This window comes from Dermacentor silvarum, unplaced genomic scaffold (assembly GCF_013339745.2).
Source record: "Dermacentor silvarum isolate Dsil-2018 unplaced genomic scaffold, BIME_Dsil_1.4 Seq591, whole genome shotgun sequence".
Taxonomy (NCBI): Eukaryota; Metazoa; Arthropoda; class Arachnida; order Ixodida; family Ixodidae; genus Dermacentor; species Dermacentor silvarum.
Window position 1 is genome coordinate 12,552 of NW_023606480.1, and position 17,539 is coordinate 30,090.

A 17,539-nucleotide genomic window follows, 5' to 3' on the forward strand; every position below is an offset into this window, starting at 1 on the left:
AGTCACGTGGCCTATTTTGGGAGGGCGGGGAGGTTTGGGAGGTTCGTGGTGCGTGCTCAGAGGAGGACGATCATCATGTGATTGCCTGGCTTTGCGTGCTTGAAACTAGCTCGGTAGTGTGGTGTAGTGGGTGTAGTCGGCTGCTGATAGGTGTGTGCAGTTTACATGCAGAGCCTTAAAATATCAGCTGCTCTTTTTGGAACCGTGGGGCTGCGTTTATTCGTACATCAGCAGTGTTTCCGTTGGCTGACCCAAGAGTTTCGGCTGTCGTCCCGGCGTGTTTCACAGCATGAAGTTTCAGCCTTACGAAGCACGTTTAATACCGTCGGACCTTCGTCACGATGAGTGCATTCTACAAGTGGCGGACAGTCTCGATCACCTCAGCAGAGTCGCCAACACAATTCTGGACGGTTTGCAGGAACGATTGAATGAATACAAGGGCCGCCTCCAGAACATTCAGAATCGTGCAGACTTGGCAAGAGCCAAAATTTCGGTCATACGTGGCAGCAGCAAAGCCACAAAGGTGATAAATTGATGGGGCCCTTATTGATAGTAGTTTTGGAGCTTCCTTTTTCCACTGGGTTTTGCAACCCTCTGCTTCGATAATTCGAAGTAAAAACGTCAATATGATAAGTTAATGAGCTCATATCTCAGGCTGTACCGTCACAATAATGTAAATTACAAGTGAATAAGCTTATCTGGTAATGCTAAAGTTTGTTTACGAGCAGAAGTTTTCTGCAGGGCTCTTAAAATATACTTTAGCACTAATATAGGTGTTCACAAACCCATCATTTGAAACGAGGCAAATGAAACTTCGTTTGGGCTTTTGTATTTGTGTCCTAGCACTGGTGCTAGCAAATGCCACTGTAAATTGATGTCTTTGTACTGGCACTAAACCAAAGCTCATGTTGATATGCTGTTTGGTGGATGGACATTGACTTTGTTTTGTAGGCTTTTGAAGTTTGCATCGCTGATGTTTGTAACCTTAAACAATCGTAATAAACTATGTAGCCATATGTCCTTGATGCAGTTATTTCTCCACTTTGTGTAGTTTGTATATGCCATCATCTGTGCCGATATTCCTTCTCCTTATCTAACACCTGAAGCTTGAGCATCATTGTGCAGTCCTCTTGTTGCACTGTATGTACTGTAAATGTTCATGTTCCTGTTGTATTTGTCAGGTTTTCTCCAGTTACAAGTATCCTGCAAATGATCCAGAACCTGCCCAAGAGCTGCTAGCTTCTTTACCAGCTGTGCCACTCCAGCCAACTCACTTGCGAGTGCGAAGTCAACACTTGGCCCCCGATGAGCGACTTCTCAAGGAGAAATTGCAGTTCTTCAACGTCCGTCCACCTGCCAAGGCTAACTCGACTGCCACGAAGCCTGCCTGGCAGGATGAGGAAGGCCTTGGCAGGTTGCCAGAAAGCACAGAGAGCATTGGGAGCTTGCTTTTGTTCAACACTGGAGAAAACCCGTAAGGAATATTCAATATAGTAGTTGCCATTTGTGCTGCTTTGCATAGGAATGGCATGAGCAGTGGGCTTGGTATCGTCTGTATTGTGCATCGGGAGTACTTATGCATATTTTCGAAGTTGTGAAAACTGTCACACACTTCTCAAATGTAATAAAATCCCATTTAGCAAGTATGAAGTTTAGAAAACAGATATTTTGATTCTATACTAAGGTTGTCTAGCAATGCCAGACCGAGCGTCACTGACATTATCGTGACATCATGACACTGAGCTAAATTTACTGACGTCATAAGGCTAGGTATGAAGATGTTGCTATTAAAAAATGTTAAAAGATTGCTGCGCACATTTCTTAATGCTGCGCTCACATGGTGCAGCTGCAACGATCACGGGAATGAAGCAAGCCAGTGTGTCATGATGCATTCACTTCCTGTGTACCGAAAGCAAAGCTGGTTCACATAAACAAGTATCATAGTAAATTATTTATGTTGCTCTGGTACTAACAAGCACTTTTTCTATGGTTTGGAGTGATTGGATGTTCATTTAGCGTATTAAAAAAATGACATGTCGAAAATGCCCTGTCAGTATTACCCCTCTCTTGCGCTAGCCGATTCCAACATGCGCCTGCAAATTTCCTAGAATTTTTGTATACATTGCTTTAATATTTTTTCTCTTACTCAAGACTTCTCTATCTACCTTGAGTACTCCTTTACTGCTCTTGATAGACTGCAAAAGCCACTTCACTGAAATTTGTTAATAGCTACAAATTATGACAAGCAGAGTTCAGAATTTTCTTTTACTTGAACTGATGCAGAGCCCTCTCCTTGATGCATCTCTTGCACTAATTATTTTGATACTGGAAAGAGGGAAAGTTACATTGCATTACATGTTATGCCTCTTTACATTGCATGTGCCACTCAACATTTGCGCGAGGTGATGAAGCAGTGGAAGCAACACACAGAAGCAGTATAGGTCAGATGTGTTGCAAACTAGTTGACTTGCACAAGCAGCGAATTCTTCCTGTTGACTTTGTATTGACGTCATGGTGACTTTCCGCACACATTTCAAAGTGAATGTGTCAATTTTGAAAAGTGACTGTGTCTTACACTGTCTTATGGCCACATTTGTGTACATTGGATGGCCTCACCAGAATCTAGTAAACATTGTTACAAGTGGAGGATAGTACTAAGACTGTTATCATTGTGCTTGTGCCTTTTAATTTTTACTGCAAGAACTGTTGTCACATGTGCTCCCATTTGCAAACTGCAAAGCATGTTAACTGAGAAAAAAAAGCATTCAATTGCTGTGTGGCGTGCCCATGCTATGCAACCACATATAAAAGCAAAATCACAAACTAGTGTCGTGCTAATACACTTATATGTTGAAAGAAAACTGCCATCGGCCTGACCATAGCAAGAGACCTAAGCGACCAATGTTGGTGTGAAGCATTGGAATTAGTTTCTTTTTAGCATTCTGTTAGTCATGTCAATGGAAACTTTTCCACACATATAATTTACTCCACCATTTGGATTTGCACAGCAGTTATTGAAATAATGCACAGTATTTAGCTGATGAATGCACCTGTGTACTCCCCCGCTTTTAAAGTGAGCAAACAGTTGCATTCAACTTGCTTTCTACTTTATAGCTGACAGCAGTGCCGTGGCCTACTTGTGCTGAATCAGTCTGCATGAGCTCTGCATTACCTCTTTCACAAGTGCAGGGAATATATTGAACACATCTTAAATGAAGCCTGCACTTTATAAAATGTCTGGATGCTGCAGTTGCACTTCCTGGATGAGTTCATTAAGCCCAAGTGAATTGAATCATGTTTACATCAAAATAAAGACAACTGCCATAAATTGAAGTACACCCGCCATCAGACTTCACCCGAACAATGATGACATATCTACAGCAGCTTAACTTTAACAACACAGGCATTAAGGAGCAAACTTCCAAGAGTTTTTGAAGGAAGACACATTAAGCTAGCACAGTCACTCCAAACAAATCCCCACCACTTTCTGCAACTGAAACAAAGGCATTGAAGGCAGGTTTGGGTTAAGAATGCCAGTGAGTGTATTTCTCATCGGAACAGTCTACCCCCAAGTACTCTGTGCACTTCCTTTAGCTGAGAAGTAGGCAAGAAATTACAGTATCAAGGAAGCGAGGTTGGGAGATGAAAAATTGTCACATACCCATTGTGGTTGCTTAGTGGCTTTGGCGTTGCGCTCCTAAGCACAAGGTCACGGGATGAAATCCTGGCCGCGGCGGCTGCATTTCGATGGGGGCAAAATGCAAAACTGCCTGTGTGCTGTGCATTGGGTGCACGTTAAAGAACCCCAGGTGGTCTAACTTTATCCGGAGTCCCCCACAATGGTGCACCTCATACTCGGATCATGGTTTTGGCACGTAAAACCCGGTAACCTAATTATTTTTTCAATTATCTCAACTTCACTTTAATAGGTGCTTGCTAAAACGAGTACTATTGACTTCGATGAGTTTTCAGTGCTTCTGCAATCAGTGCCAGAAAACCCTGGATGTCATGCTTATGTCTCCAGGTACACAAGGTATGTACAGCAAGACCCCTTGGGTGGAGCTAAGCGAACAGCAGCTCGGACTGAAGAGGCACCCACAGGGCCAGGGCTCCTTGGGGCAGCTCCAGCTTCCATGAGTGGCACAGGACAACGTGGGGCACCGCAGGAGGGCTTCCTGTACAGCCCAGGCATGGGCCAGGTACCACAAATGGATGCACCAGCTGCCCTTCCTCATTTGCCAGGTGAGGGCATTGGGGATGTCTATGCTTTGCCATATCCTGTCGCAGTAGATCAAGAACCATCCAAATGGGCAGGCTTAGCTACCAGTGCATTCACCTGCTGTGGTTGCTTAGTGGCTATGGTGTTAAGTTGCTGTGCATAAGGTCATGGGGTCAAATGCCGGCCACGGCGACCGCTTTTCGATGTGGGCAAAATGCGAAAACACCCGTGTACTTAGATTTAGGTGCATGTTAAAGAACCCCAGGTGTTCATAATTAATCCGGAGTCTCCCACTACGGCGTGCCTCATTATCAGATGGTGGTTTTGGCACGTAAAACCCCATAATATAATTTAAAATTTTCTCTAAGTAGTGTACATGCGTGAAGTCATAAATGCCACCAATTAATTTAACTACACATCGGGCCTATCGGCATCGGGCCTACACATCGGGTTTAACACATCGGGCCTATCCAGAGCCTGTTTGTGCATATTGTTACCTTGGTGTTCAAATGCCATTGCATGTTTTTGGTTTCTATTTCAAGAACTTCGATCTGGAAAATTTTATGCAGCAGAGCTAACTCTTAACAGCGAAGCTGTTTAAGCCGGCCGTAACTTTTGAGGCCCCAAAGAGCTTTGCGGGTGTTAGCGTTGGGGCATGCTAGAGTGAAGAGTTTTAGAATAGGGCTTTGCGTTTGCGAATAGCGTCTTGTGCTTGCAGCACCACTAGAGTGTCAAAGAAAAACTATTATAAATATTAAAATAGGATATACCATTTTATGATGGGAAGAGTAATTGACTTTCGTGGTTTTACATTTAATTACAATTGAGAGGTTATTGTATTAGCACCAAGCGATTTGTTGCGCCTAATTTTGAGTAACCAACTTGACGTGCCTTCACCAGCCAAGCTAATCCACGGTAGGCCTGCGAGCCATGAATTAATTCCGTAAATCGAATTCGGAATCAGCAGCGTCTAATGAATTAATCTTCATTACACACTTTAGTTAGAGAAAGCGATAACCACAGTCACTTCTCCTAGCTCACGAACTTCACGCGTTACCACGAATCGAGCCGAGTTTGGTACTCTGAGAGCCAACGCTTCGATGGGTGCCGCCATGTTAGTTGACACAAAGCTTTTGTGCCTGCTTTTGAGGCTCCCGCTAAATCTGTGAAATAGCGTGCTCGACGCAAAAACCAAACGCAGTTAGCCCCAAAATGTTTGGGGCCCCTATTCTAAAACTCTCTAATGATGGCTCTAGAATACCATCCTACATGTATATCTAAGTTAAACCAAGTTAAGACCTAGCAGCAACCAAGTTCATACCTAGCAGCCAGTAAGCTCCGCTGTGTTTACTAAGCATTTTAGCTTCCGAACAAATTGTTACACTTCTGTGAGAGCAAGCAGCGGCGACTGCAGTATGAGAGCCTTTGAGATCAGAATTTTGCAGACAACTTGGACAGCAGCAAGCCACTATCTTGGAGACCTTGCAAAACTGCCGCACCTGCCGTTAGAAGTCTGAAAATGGTAGATAAAAGACAAATGCCTGTGCATTGCTTCCATGCATTGCTTCCATGTCTGTGCATGTGCCAGCAGTACATTGCTGGCACATTGTACCATGGCATGCCCAGTCACAAAACACAGCCACTCCTTCATTTTGCATGCCATGGGTTTGCATTGCATGATGTAACTGGAAGCACTTAAGTGCAGTTTAGACACCACCAATTGACCTGCAGTGATTCCTCGGCAACACTAAACTTCAGTGACCCATGATGCAACGAAAACATCAAAAAAAAAAAAAAAAAAATTATGCAGAGCACATTCCTGATGTCTGTCCATGTAAGTAGAGCTTTCTTAATTTTTGAGAACAATGAATTGAAACATAACACTTGGTATGTACAATGTACGGGTCTCTTTATTTACAGATAACAGTTCTGTGGCGCCACAGTATGATGAGTGATTTACTGCGAATTCCCCCAGCCATCATGGTGAACCTTGCAGAGTGAAATGAAGTTTTAATTCAGCATTAAAATGTGTTAATCACAAGACATGATGTGCTTGACCTTGTAGAAATGTGCCACAGTATGATGAGAGATGCGCAGTGAATTTCAGTGATTAACACGTCCCGTAACTCGGCTAGAAGCTAGAAACTCTGCTAGAATCCATCAGCTAAAAGTCAAAGCCATATGAAACCAACAGATAAGGAAGCGAAGGAAAGCATAAGCGAAGGTATCTGTTGTTTTTAATTGAAGTGTAGAAATGATAAGGTAAAGGGAAATGAAAGTGTATGAAAAAAAGAGCAACGTGCCACCGTTGGGAGCCACCGAAGTTTTGTGGGTTCAGCCCCCACCCGTATTTGTTCAGAAGTTGTTCCCACCGCTCCCACCGAAGCTCACATGAAGTTCTCACCAAACAGCTCCCACCGAAGCTGTTCTGAAGTAGTTTTTGTAGCGTTAGCTACACTGGCCTAGCCAAGCCCGTTTCGCGCGGCACATCAAGAGCCATGCTGCGCATGCGCAAGGGTCAGTGATGTCACACGGCATGCGCACCGGAGCCACCGGAGCCGGCACCTCTCGCGCACTCCGCCGCCGCCGCGCGCGGATCACCGGCGCCGGTCTGCGCATTCCAGAGGAGTGACGTCGTAGCCGTGGTAGACGCACTGGCGCCGGCGCGCGCTCGCTGTGCAGTCGCCGTCTGACACTGCGCTGGAGCCGCTGCGCTTCTGACTGGCGTTTGCCAGTGTCGTATAGCCATGGAGAAGGAGAGCGCAAATGCTGCTCAACAGCGCAGAAGAACGGAGAAGCTTGACTCATAAGAATAATCTTAAGAATAAGCTAAGAATAATCAGCTGAACCTTTGCTAACGCTACGTATATCCTGGCATAGCCGAGCTAAGCCACTGCAACTTTTTTTCGTCCACTTTCATTTTCCTTTACCTTATGATTTTTATGCTTCAATTAAAAACAGATAATTTCGCGTATGCTTTCCTTGGCTTCATTTTCTGTTGGCTTCATATGGTTGTGACTAATGTGTCGCACATAAGTTGTGCCAAAATGAAAACTATGCAAGTGCCATGAACTCGAGAGAACTAAGGTAATGTTTGCTGTCGCATTTGTACCGTGTATCGCCCGTGTACCGTGCATTGGGTGCACATTAAAGAACCTCCAGGTGGTCAAAATTATTCCGGAGTCCATCACTACATGCCTCACAATCAGATCATGGTTTCAACATGTAACACCCCATTTTTTATTTTACCTCATACTTGACAAAATAAACTAACAAAAGAGCTTTTGTTCTTTACGTTGTGCTGTTTTAGTAGAAACACTTTTGATCTTAAGTATATGTGACATGGGCTCAATATTCACTGATTTGATTTAGATTAGGTGATTGAACTGCTACTGGTGATTGAACTGCAAATAAAATTGCAACTTTAATGATATGACTTATTGACTTTAGCAATTATACTTTCACCTAATCCGTAAATGTCTACTCTAAAACCCTGGATAGATACCACACCTGTCAGCTTTGTTTAGCGATGTGTTTGCCGTATGTACTTGGTGATTTTGTTCAACAACATTAAAAAGGCATTGTCGTGTATGATGTGAATGTAGCCTACCATTGAAAAAGTGGGGCTCTTTATCTAAATTTACCACCTGTCGTACAAGTCGGAACAAAGCAATCTGACAGCTACTTGCTATGTTTTGTTCTGGCCACAAAAGTGCCTAGACTGACCCAGTGATTTTGGACAGGGTAACGAGGCAGCTATCAGCACAAAATGCTTTATGGAATGACCAGATATGGCATATATAGTGGTTAGGTCTAGATGTAGATGTGTTATAGATGTGGGGGCTGTACAAGGTGCTGGTTTCACCCAAAATGCATGCTGATGCCCATTTGTTTTGTGAAGTTCAGTCACTTTATAAAGCTTAGTTTTTTTTCAATGTAGACGGTTTTGCAGTATATTGGACAAAGGTGGAGACAGAGCAACACACAGACACTGTCCTTGTCTACTACGCTGATGAACCAACTCGCCAAGATAAAGCTACTTCTGTTCATCCCATGCTAGTGAGCTGTTCTTGTGACACTGCAGCTAGTAAAATGGCTCCTTGTGCCTGAGCAGGTGTGAATGGAAGCAAGTGATGATGCCTACAACAAAGGGAGGCCTTGTCCTTACTGCAGCTGAGCAAGATATGATAGTATGCCAACTATGTTTCTTTAAACTTCTTCTGCGAGAGGCACAAAGTGTAAATGCTACATCTCCATCACTGAATTAAACCTGGCTGCATAACCATTGCTTAGTGGCTATAGTGTTACTATGAGGGCACGGGTTTGATTCCCGACCACCACAGATGCATTCTGACGGGGGTGGAATACAAAAACACTTGTGCGCTTAGATTCAGATGCATCTTAAAAGAACCCCAGGAGGTCGAAATTATTTCCCACTATGGCATCTCCCACAGCCTGTGTGTTGCTTTGGGACATTAAACCTCACATATTAATTCGAATGACATTGCTTGCTCAAGACCTTGTGGATTCCACCTCTGCAGGCATAGCTGATGACCTGTCCTATTCGGAAGACTTGGGGCCGTCTATTGCACCATCGTGGCTTCCAGAACTGCCTGAAGTGCCGGCTGATAGCTTCGTGGATGTTCCACCGCCCCTCCCTGAAGTGGATGCCACTGGCCTACCTCCCCTGGGTACCACTTCTGAGCCAGTGGTGGAGTGTCCACCTCCCCTGGAGCCAGATGAAGTGCCAGAGGTGCAATCCGAGGAGGCTGTGCCCAGTCAAGATACCGCGAGTGTGCTAGAATCAAGTACCAGGTAAGTGTCTGACTCCACATAGGGCTATCTGGTGCAGGGGCATGAATAAAAATTAACCGACATTGTTGCCTCTTTCACATTTTATATGTGATACTAGTCGGGCACAGAAAATGTACTATCAGTGCCAATAGTTTACAGGATGCGGGTTTCACAGTAAAGCTATTGTTTTTACACAGTCTCGGCATGCGGAGTACAACTGGACACTGCATAATGTTGTTCTCCTGAAGAAGCATGGAGTGGAATCTGAAATCTTGCCTAGCCTGCACGGACATCCGGCAAATAGCATAAAATCCATCTCTCATGAATTTCTTCTTAGTGCATAGTACTTACTTATAAAAACAGTGACTGCTGTTGTGAAGTCGAGATGATCCATCTCAACGTAACCCAACTCCAACAAAGCTTTAAAGATGGTTCCTAGCCACTTTGATGTCCCATCATCAACAATTCGCTCTCGTCTCACCAAATACCTGTGTCATTCATCTTACTGGATAGCCACTATAGCACGGCCTGTTATGCTTCAGTGGCTGATGCAGGGCTCTTAAGTTTTAAACCCTTCAAGTGCCAGGGGTTTCGAGCATTTCCAGCTGCTGTCTGAAGATTTTCCAAAATGCATCAAATTCAATTTCTGTCTAAGTAACACATTAGCAAAGTTTAGATTCTTATGGTATAATAATTATTGGCAGTATGTTGCTGAACCTTTACAAAGTTTTTGGATGTGACTATTCATACAGAAATGAATCATTAGGCAAATTTCAATCATGATAGGGCCTCTTCGTTGCTATCATAATCACTCGAAAACACCACGTCTTTATCTATATTGGAACCGTGCAAAGAAGCTCCTGAACATATGCATCATTCAAAAACTGTGCGAACTTTTTGCACCGGTCTGCTATGTCAAAAAACAAGAAATGTGAGCTTGGAGGTAGGTGTGAGAAACAGGCAGTAGCGCACCCAGGATCTCTGCCAGGGGGGGGTGGGGTGACAGTTTGCCAATACCATCTAAACAGCACTAATTTCGATTTCTTCACGGGAAATTGTAAAAAAAATTGGTCTTTTTGCGAGTGTGCAGACGATTGCGCGTCTTACATCTTAGTTGCAGTACTCAAATGCGTAAGGAAAGAAAAGGGGTTAAACAAAAGGGGGGGGTTAAGTCGGCCTCAGGGGGGGGGGGTTACAACCCCCGAATGCCCCCCCCCCGTCGGTGCGCCACTGATTAGAGCTACAGAATGGATACCAAGAGAAGGGAAGCGCAGTCCAGGACGCCAGAAAACTAGGTGGGGTGATGAAGTTAGGAAATTCGCAGGTGCAAATTGGAATCAGCTAGCACAAGACAGGGTTAATTGGACATCGCAGGGAGAGGCCTTCGTCCTGCAGTGGACATAAATATAGGCTGATGATGATACTGACAGTCATCTTGCACGTGTCACTTCAGCTTGGCACAGAATGCATTGAACCATGCAATTCATAACGGTCGCGTGGGGTGACAGTTTGCCAATACCATCTAAACAGCACTAATTTCGATTTCTTCACGGGAAATTGTAAAAAAAATTGGGCTTTTTGCGAGTGTGCAGACGATTGCGTGTCTTACATCTTAGTTGCAGTACTCAAATGCATAAGGAAAGAAAAGGGGTTAAACAAAAGGGGGGGTTAAGTCGGCCTCAGGGGGGGGGGTTACAACCCCCGAATCCCCCCCCCCCCGTCGGTGCGCCACTGGAAACAGGTACTAATAGATACAGTCGACTTCCGTTAATTGGACCCTGATGGGACCGGAGAAATTAATTGAATTATCCGGCAGGTCGAATTAAACGAAATCCAGAATTAATGCCATTACACACTGCTAATTCATTTAGCTGTATTTGTCCGATTCTAACACGCACCCGAATTAAATGTGCGCCCACTTTCTGTGCATCCAAAGTAAAAAAACTAATGTAGAAATGACATTAAACTCCTAAACAAAGTAGGAATCTAATGTGCACCTGATTTTTTAGCAAAGAAAAATGGCCAGGAGTTTAATATGTCTTGCACAACGGCGACCGGTTTTCTAAAGTCAACTTTGCCGCAATACATTTTTGTGGTGCGGTAAAGCATATAAACGCTGCAAAGGCGGTTTTTGGTATCGTGTCCGATTGCACCACCCAGGCAATTTTCGGCCCAATTTTCTTGGAAAAATAAAAAAAAGGCACATGTTAGAATTGGGTAAATACCGTAATCAGACGTTGTGAGTTACATTTATTGCTTGAAAATCTTCCTAGGGCTGGCTGAAAATAGGCATTTTCGACTGGAGATGACGTGTGTTCAATGCTTTCCCTGTCTCCTAAGCTCCGCCGAGACTGAGGGGTCACTATAGAGATCAGGTGAATGCATGCTGAACGGTCAGTTTTGAATTATCCGGTGAAGGCCAATTTTAGGATCGATATAATGAAAGTCTGGTCCGATAGAAATGTATGGGTGCCAGCTGGGATCAGATTAATGGAAAAATAAAATTAACCGGAGTTGAATTAACGGAAGTCTACTGTACAAAACGGATAAGCTTTATCGCACCACCTGTCATACAGTACAAACCAAAGCAGCCACACAATTTCGCTCCAGTATATATGAAGTTTTTCATTCGCAAATTATATTGGGGAAAGGCAAAGGAGTGAGTTTAAATTGACACTGCTTTATTTGGGCTCAGCAAGCTGTGTGCTGAGGCACCCAGATGAGTTAACTCAGGCATGGCACTTAAGGGTTAAAGCCCAACATAATTATGGTTGTAGGTGTCAAGGTGTTATATGTATATAGTCCTGTCATATGCAGTTGTCTCTGCTGTTCACCATGTTGAGGGAACACCAACTAGCTCAGCTTTGAACTTGTGGAGCTTTGTATGCTCCATCTACAAAGGAAATTTTATCACTCTGTGTCTGGCGCAGCATAGCCGTAGCCGCTTTTGCTCCTATAAATCCAATTTAACTAACTTTTACACCGAAATGATTGAATCCCAAAGCTTTTGAGGAGTTGAGCACATGTGTGAAGCAAGTCATGGCGCCGATCTGATTGACAGCTCACTGCCTTGCAGGTCAAGCAATGCAGAACCACGTGCAGAGTTGTCGGTGCCCGTGACCGAAGATGGCAGTGCCCGCGCCAGCCTGCTGGAGTCCATTCGACAGGCCGGCGGCAAGGCAGGCCTCAAGAGTGTGCGTCGTCCACAGCAGCAGCGCAAGCAGGTGGAGCATGCCCTATGTTTGTATTATAGTGGCCTGCGTGAATGTGGCACCGCGTTGATTGAGTGTTTTTTACCTTCTCCTTTAGTTTCTTACACAAAGCATGCATTGTGCAATATTCAGAATGGTACTAGATATATAGTTCAAGTCATTTCAATCTGTTATTATTTTATAGGAACGCATAGACACCACACAAAAGAGAGAAAAAAAAAAATAGGCCAGCGATTGTCTCCTGAAAATGACACCATGCTCATCAGTTTGAAGTGGAGTAATGAAGGAGGGGAATGAGAGAAGAAAGGCACAGCAAAATGCTGTGCCTTTCTTCGTCAAAATCGCACATGACAGAGGAGGGTCACTACCGATGTTAGTCGGGTCAACCCTGTAGTTGAAAAGAGCAATTTTAATTTAATATGGCTGGCCACAAAGCATTTGGAATGTGAAAGAAAGCCAGGTTTAAACCCCACACATGTTCTTTGTAACTACTTAGAACGCAAAGCAGTGCAACATAGTGGAACTACAGCAGCAGTATGGGATAGATGACGGCACGACTTTTGAGAAGTACAGTATAGACCACTTATGACGTAACCGCTTGTGCAGGACCAGATATAGTGCGGTCTTTTCAGACTCCCGTTAATTTTTCCATAGCACTCATGTATACACGTATCGCTTATAGCGCAGTTGCGGGAAATGAAATACCGGTTACAGTGCGGCTGCCTGGGAGTACGGAAGTCAGCAGAGACGGCGAACGCTCCCCTCAAACGGGCACCCCAAGGAGTGCTCGAGGAAGAAAGAGAGACGAAGTGGAGAAGAAGGGCACGTGGTGCAAACGAACAGCCAGTGAGGCTGAAACCAGAATCTTGAGTGCGAGTCGTGAAATATCACGGCGCGCATAGCGAGCGAGGGCCACGAAACTGCCAAGGCCGGCCAGCGCTCGCTTCACGATAATGGCAGTAAATGAAACTTCAAGCGGCGCCGGCACGGCACGGAGAAGGGCACACGCAGAGACCGTGAGGGAGGAGGGCTGCAGGGAAGCGGATTTCGCCTCGGCAACTCCGCCGCTTCGGTGGCTCCCCTCGCCCTCCCTCGAACCTCCCTCACTTTCAACTGTCACCGTGCGTGCCCGCCGCCGTTGAGGGCTCTCCTAAGCTTTTACTCTATGGCGGTGCCGGCGCAATGCCGGTCGGAGGCGCCGCCGCGTGATTTGGTTCGAATTAACAAGATTCGACGGTAAATTGAATGCAAACGTTCTAGCCGCATTCCTCGACTGTCGCATACGCGTGGCGGCTCGGTGCACATGTTTTGCATATGTGCGGGCCTTGAAAATTGTTGCTTTGGTTATAGTGCGGTACCGCTTATAGTGCGGATATTCGCGACTCCGGCGACTTACGTTATAAGCGGTCTACTCTGTAACTCCTCACAATCATATATGCATAAATACAGTATACTGTTATGTTATGTACAGACGATGCAAAAGACTTTCAAAGTTTTAAGTGATAAAACGCTAGTGCTCTTTAAATTAGCATCGTGATATTGCAGCATCTGTAAGCCTACTTGCTTTTACAGAAAAATCTGTGTGTGGTTCCGTGTCAGAGACTGGGCTGTGGCAGGCATCTGCCACTGGTTGTTCTGAAAAGGGGAATATACACAAGACCCCCATATGTGGCTTGCACAATTTGAAAGGCAGCAGGTGTATCCAATGTTGTGAAAAAGGTCTATAGGAATGTGTTGCCATGTAAACTTGTTAGAACAAGCTACTAATCAAAGCTGCGATTTTCTTTTTCCATAATAAAGAACTCAAAAAAGTAATTATCGAATTCAATTGTTTCTTGCAGTTTATTGCTGTATTTTGCTTGTTCCTCTATGACATACCACAAAATTAAATGCTATCTGCTTTGCCTTTTAGGCAAAGCTGCGAGTATTGGGAAACAATTAACACATGTTCAGGTGACACACAAGATTTCCCTTCATTGCCACAGAAAGTAATCTTCATGTGTGTCCTGCTGGGGAGAAATGTTGATTACTTGAGGTTTTGAGTTCAAAATGCTCCAAGCAGCAAGGACACTTAAGTATCTCTACAAATACAGGTTAATTGAGCTGTGATGAAATACTAGTGCATTAAACGCGTGCACTGGCTAGCTGGGTTTTTTTTTTGTAGACACAGTCACTGTCTGCACACCACATGGGACTAATTTTGCATCCATTGTATGTTCTGCTGCGCTGGCCTTACTTAGCATCAAGGAGTATTAGTCGAATCTTAGTCTTCATTATATCCTATATTCGTTACTATAAAGCAGATATTCATTAAAAACTGATATCGACAAGAAGCATTTTAGATTTACTTTGTTATACCTGATAATTTGTTATATCTGATAATTTGTTGTATCAATGTTTGCTATAGCGAGATTTGACAAATTGTTTGTTGATGGCGGTCATGTGCCCTGGTGTGTTCACAGGGAAATTCCACTTTCACCCCTTCCTCTTCTTTCAGGTCATTATTCAGTTCTGGTAATGCAGTCCTGTGTTTTCACACATTGTCTTTTCATTTGAAAGCATCATATAAGAGGTAAAATGGCTTCAGAACCTTCAGACCATGCCATAACATACCTGTTATTGGAAGCTGGAGTGATTTGTATAGTTAACCACAAAGGTTTATAAAAGTACTTGTCCCATGCAGCCTTGAATGCAGCTTTGTATTCAGATTTTCAGCCTGTACTATTATATGCGAACAACATAGTGCGCAGTTTTACTGGCTACGGTCAGAAACAGCTCAGAAATTCAGCATTTTCTTAGTCCTGTGGTCCGTAACGTTTGGCAGTTGGATGTGCGTGCAAGTGCTCATTGTGCTACGTTTAGTACATTTAATGCTGCACTACAATGATTAATATGCAGTTGCACTGGTAAAAACTGTTTACATTGCCTTTGGTTTGTAAAATGAACTGAAATACAGGTAGCTGTGGAGATACTAACCATTATAATGTGCAATTAGGGAAGCAATAGCTTGCACAGAACCACTTAGCTAGCTCAGAGTTTTGGAGAAAATGACAAATTTCGCCACACAGTATAAGAATATTGGTTTCTAAGTGTAGGGGATATCAGTATAACTACCAGAAGCAGTCACTAGTAAGACTGCTAGTAGGCCGACTGAAGCAGGTGGGCTTCCCCTGTGTGGTTGTCAAATCATGGCCTCTAAAACTTTCATATTTTCAAACTCTTTTATCGCCTGAATTTTTTTTCATTTTTACCTAGAGAAAAGCATCTTAATTGCTCTTGTATGTGGGGTTATAACATTTTTAGGTTAGCTTCCCACCATTTAATACTGTAGGGTGAAATTTGTAAGCTTCTTATGAAAAATGGAAATGGGCATCTAGTGCCACTAATGAAGAGAATGCTGCGTTTTTTCTCACTGTATGTCCTTTGACATAGAAGGCAAACTGTTTTGCATCTTATTGCTGCATATAAAAAAGTTTACATTGAAAAGAGTCAGAAATTTGTGCTTATGAATGGAGGCAGCTGTAAAAGTTTCTAGGAGAGTTCAGCCTCCGTAAGCAGCTGCATGTGAAAGATGACGACGTGACAACTTGTTTTTAATGGACAATTACATGTGATGTTGGAAACCACCTTTGTCTCGCTTAAGGGTCCCATGCCGATTTAGGAGTTCATAACTGGTTTATCATGAAATTGCAAAAACCATCTAGATGAGTTTAACTGAAATTTCCTTTTGTAGGTGGCGCCACCTGGTGGGGATCTCATGTCAGACCTGAAGAGCAAGCTGCAGCTGCGGCGCAGAGGTATCTCGGGTGAGACAGATCATACAAGCAGGCCCACAGCTGAAGTCACATCACCTTTGGACAGAGTGCTTGAGATGATCCCACCTCCGAAGGTGGAGTCTGAAGAAGCCAGCACCACCGACACAGAGTGGAATGACTCTGACTAAACAACACTCCTGCTTCCACCACACCTGCATATTTGCATTACTTGTCTGGAGGCATTCCAAAGTAGCACACCAACCTTTTATTTCTTTCCTCTCCTTTTTGTATTGAGCTTAACAAATGAATTTGCATTGATTGGTACTGTTTTATTCAAGTTATTTACGGTAGTCTACAGTAATCACCTGGAAGGATCCGAAACTGCTGCTGCTATTGAGAGCGGATTTAAATGGGTGCAGTTTTTACTCTGGCAAAGCTGCTGGAAGATGTCATCCCGTAGAAAGGCTACTATACTGAAGGTTAATGCATAAAGCTTAGCCTTGTTGGTTGCTTTAGTTGTGCGGCCTAATTATAGTGCTAAAGATCAAACATATCTATTTCATATTGTATTCCGTTTTTAGCACTATAAGCATGCCTTACAGCTAAGCTGGAGGAACTGCTTGCATGTGTTTGGCTCGTGCAATTAATTAGCGAAATTGCCGATTCAGGAGCTCACAACTAGGATTGTCTGCCAGAGTTTGCTATAGCCACATGGAACTTATCAAAACTGATTATGCTGATAAGTGTAAACTTGAGTTGCTGTTTGTGCTTTATACAAGTAAGCTGCTGGCTTATACTCGGCTATAGAAGCCAGTTCTCTCGCTGCTGTTACAGCACTGAAAAATGTTAGGTTCAGTTAGAGTACAGAGAACCACCTGGTGCAATTCTTTTCTTCTAGAGACATGACTTTCACTACAGTAATTCTTTGTAGTTTGAATTGGCTTGACCCTATTTTGCTGCCATAATAAACTAAACATCGAGTGCGTGAGGAAAAAGCAAGCAAGGCTCATATACTTTTCTATAATTTCTGATGGAAATTAGAAGTGCCTAGTGCATCAAAACCAAAGCTGCCTTTCGCATACAGCCTGGTTTGGTCACTTTTCCTGTCGGAATTTTGTTATGTCTGCTGTTTCACGTGCATTTCATACTGTCATTTGACTGAATTAAACTGCAGTCCTTACATTCTTGTCCCTTTGTCTTCATCAGTACTCTGGCTGCTTAGCACGAGGTTGGGGGATCAAATCCCGGCCACGGCGGCCACATTTCGATAAGGGCGAACTGCGAAAATACCCGTGTAGTTAAACCTCGCTATAATGAAATTCTCGATATGACGAAGTATTTTACTTTACATAACCAGTTGTTCATAGAATTTAGAATCTCAATATAACTCCTTCAGGCACGAAATAAATCTGGCTTTGAAAAAAAACTATCTTAACATCATTTTGGACTCTCCATGCTTCAGTAAAAGTCATGAAAAGATGGAAACATACATTTTATGTTTTCATAGTTTTCCATGGTGTCCACATTTGTCGACAGAGTGCCTTAACCCGCAAAAAAAA

At 43.7% G+C, this 17,539-nt stretch overlaps 1 protein-coding gene across 1 annotated transcript; it reads left to right on the forward strand.

The window, feature by feature from the left end:
- Window positions 1-58: 58 nt before the first annotated feature.
- LOC119435271 (WASH complex subunit 1) lies at window positions 59-17,162 on the forward strand. The gene is made up of 6 exons (XM_037702182.2): window positions 59-523; window positions 1,182-1,474; window positions 4,025-4,242; window positions 8,761-9,034; window positions 12,090-12,237; window positions 15,959-17,162. The coding sequence occupies exons 1-6, from the start codon at window positions 290-292 to the stop codon at window positions 16,166-16,168; spliced, it is 1,377 nt and encodes a 458-aa protein (XP_037558110.1). The 5' UTR covers window positions 59-289; the 3' UTR covers window positions 16,169-17,162.
- The last annotated feature ends 377 nt before the right edge of the window (window positions 17,163-17,539 follow it).

Excerpts from the sequence above, each read along its gene's own strand:
- LOC119435271 (XM_037702182.2), top strand. The coding sequence starts at position 290 with ATGAAGTTTCAGCCTTACGAAGCACGTTTAATACCGTCGGACCTTCGT. Across the intron at positions 524-1,181 it reads GCAGCAGCAAAGCCACAAAG|GTTTTCTCCAGTTACAAGTA; the intron begins GTGATAAATTGA and ends TGTATTTGTCAG. Across the intron at positions 12,238-15,958 it reads CACAGCAGCAGCGCAAGCAG|GTGGCGCCACCTGGTGGGGA; the intron begins GTGGAGCATGCC and ends TTCCTTTTGTAG.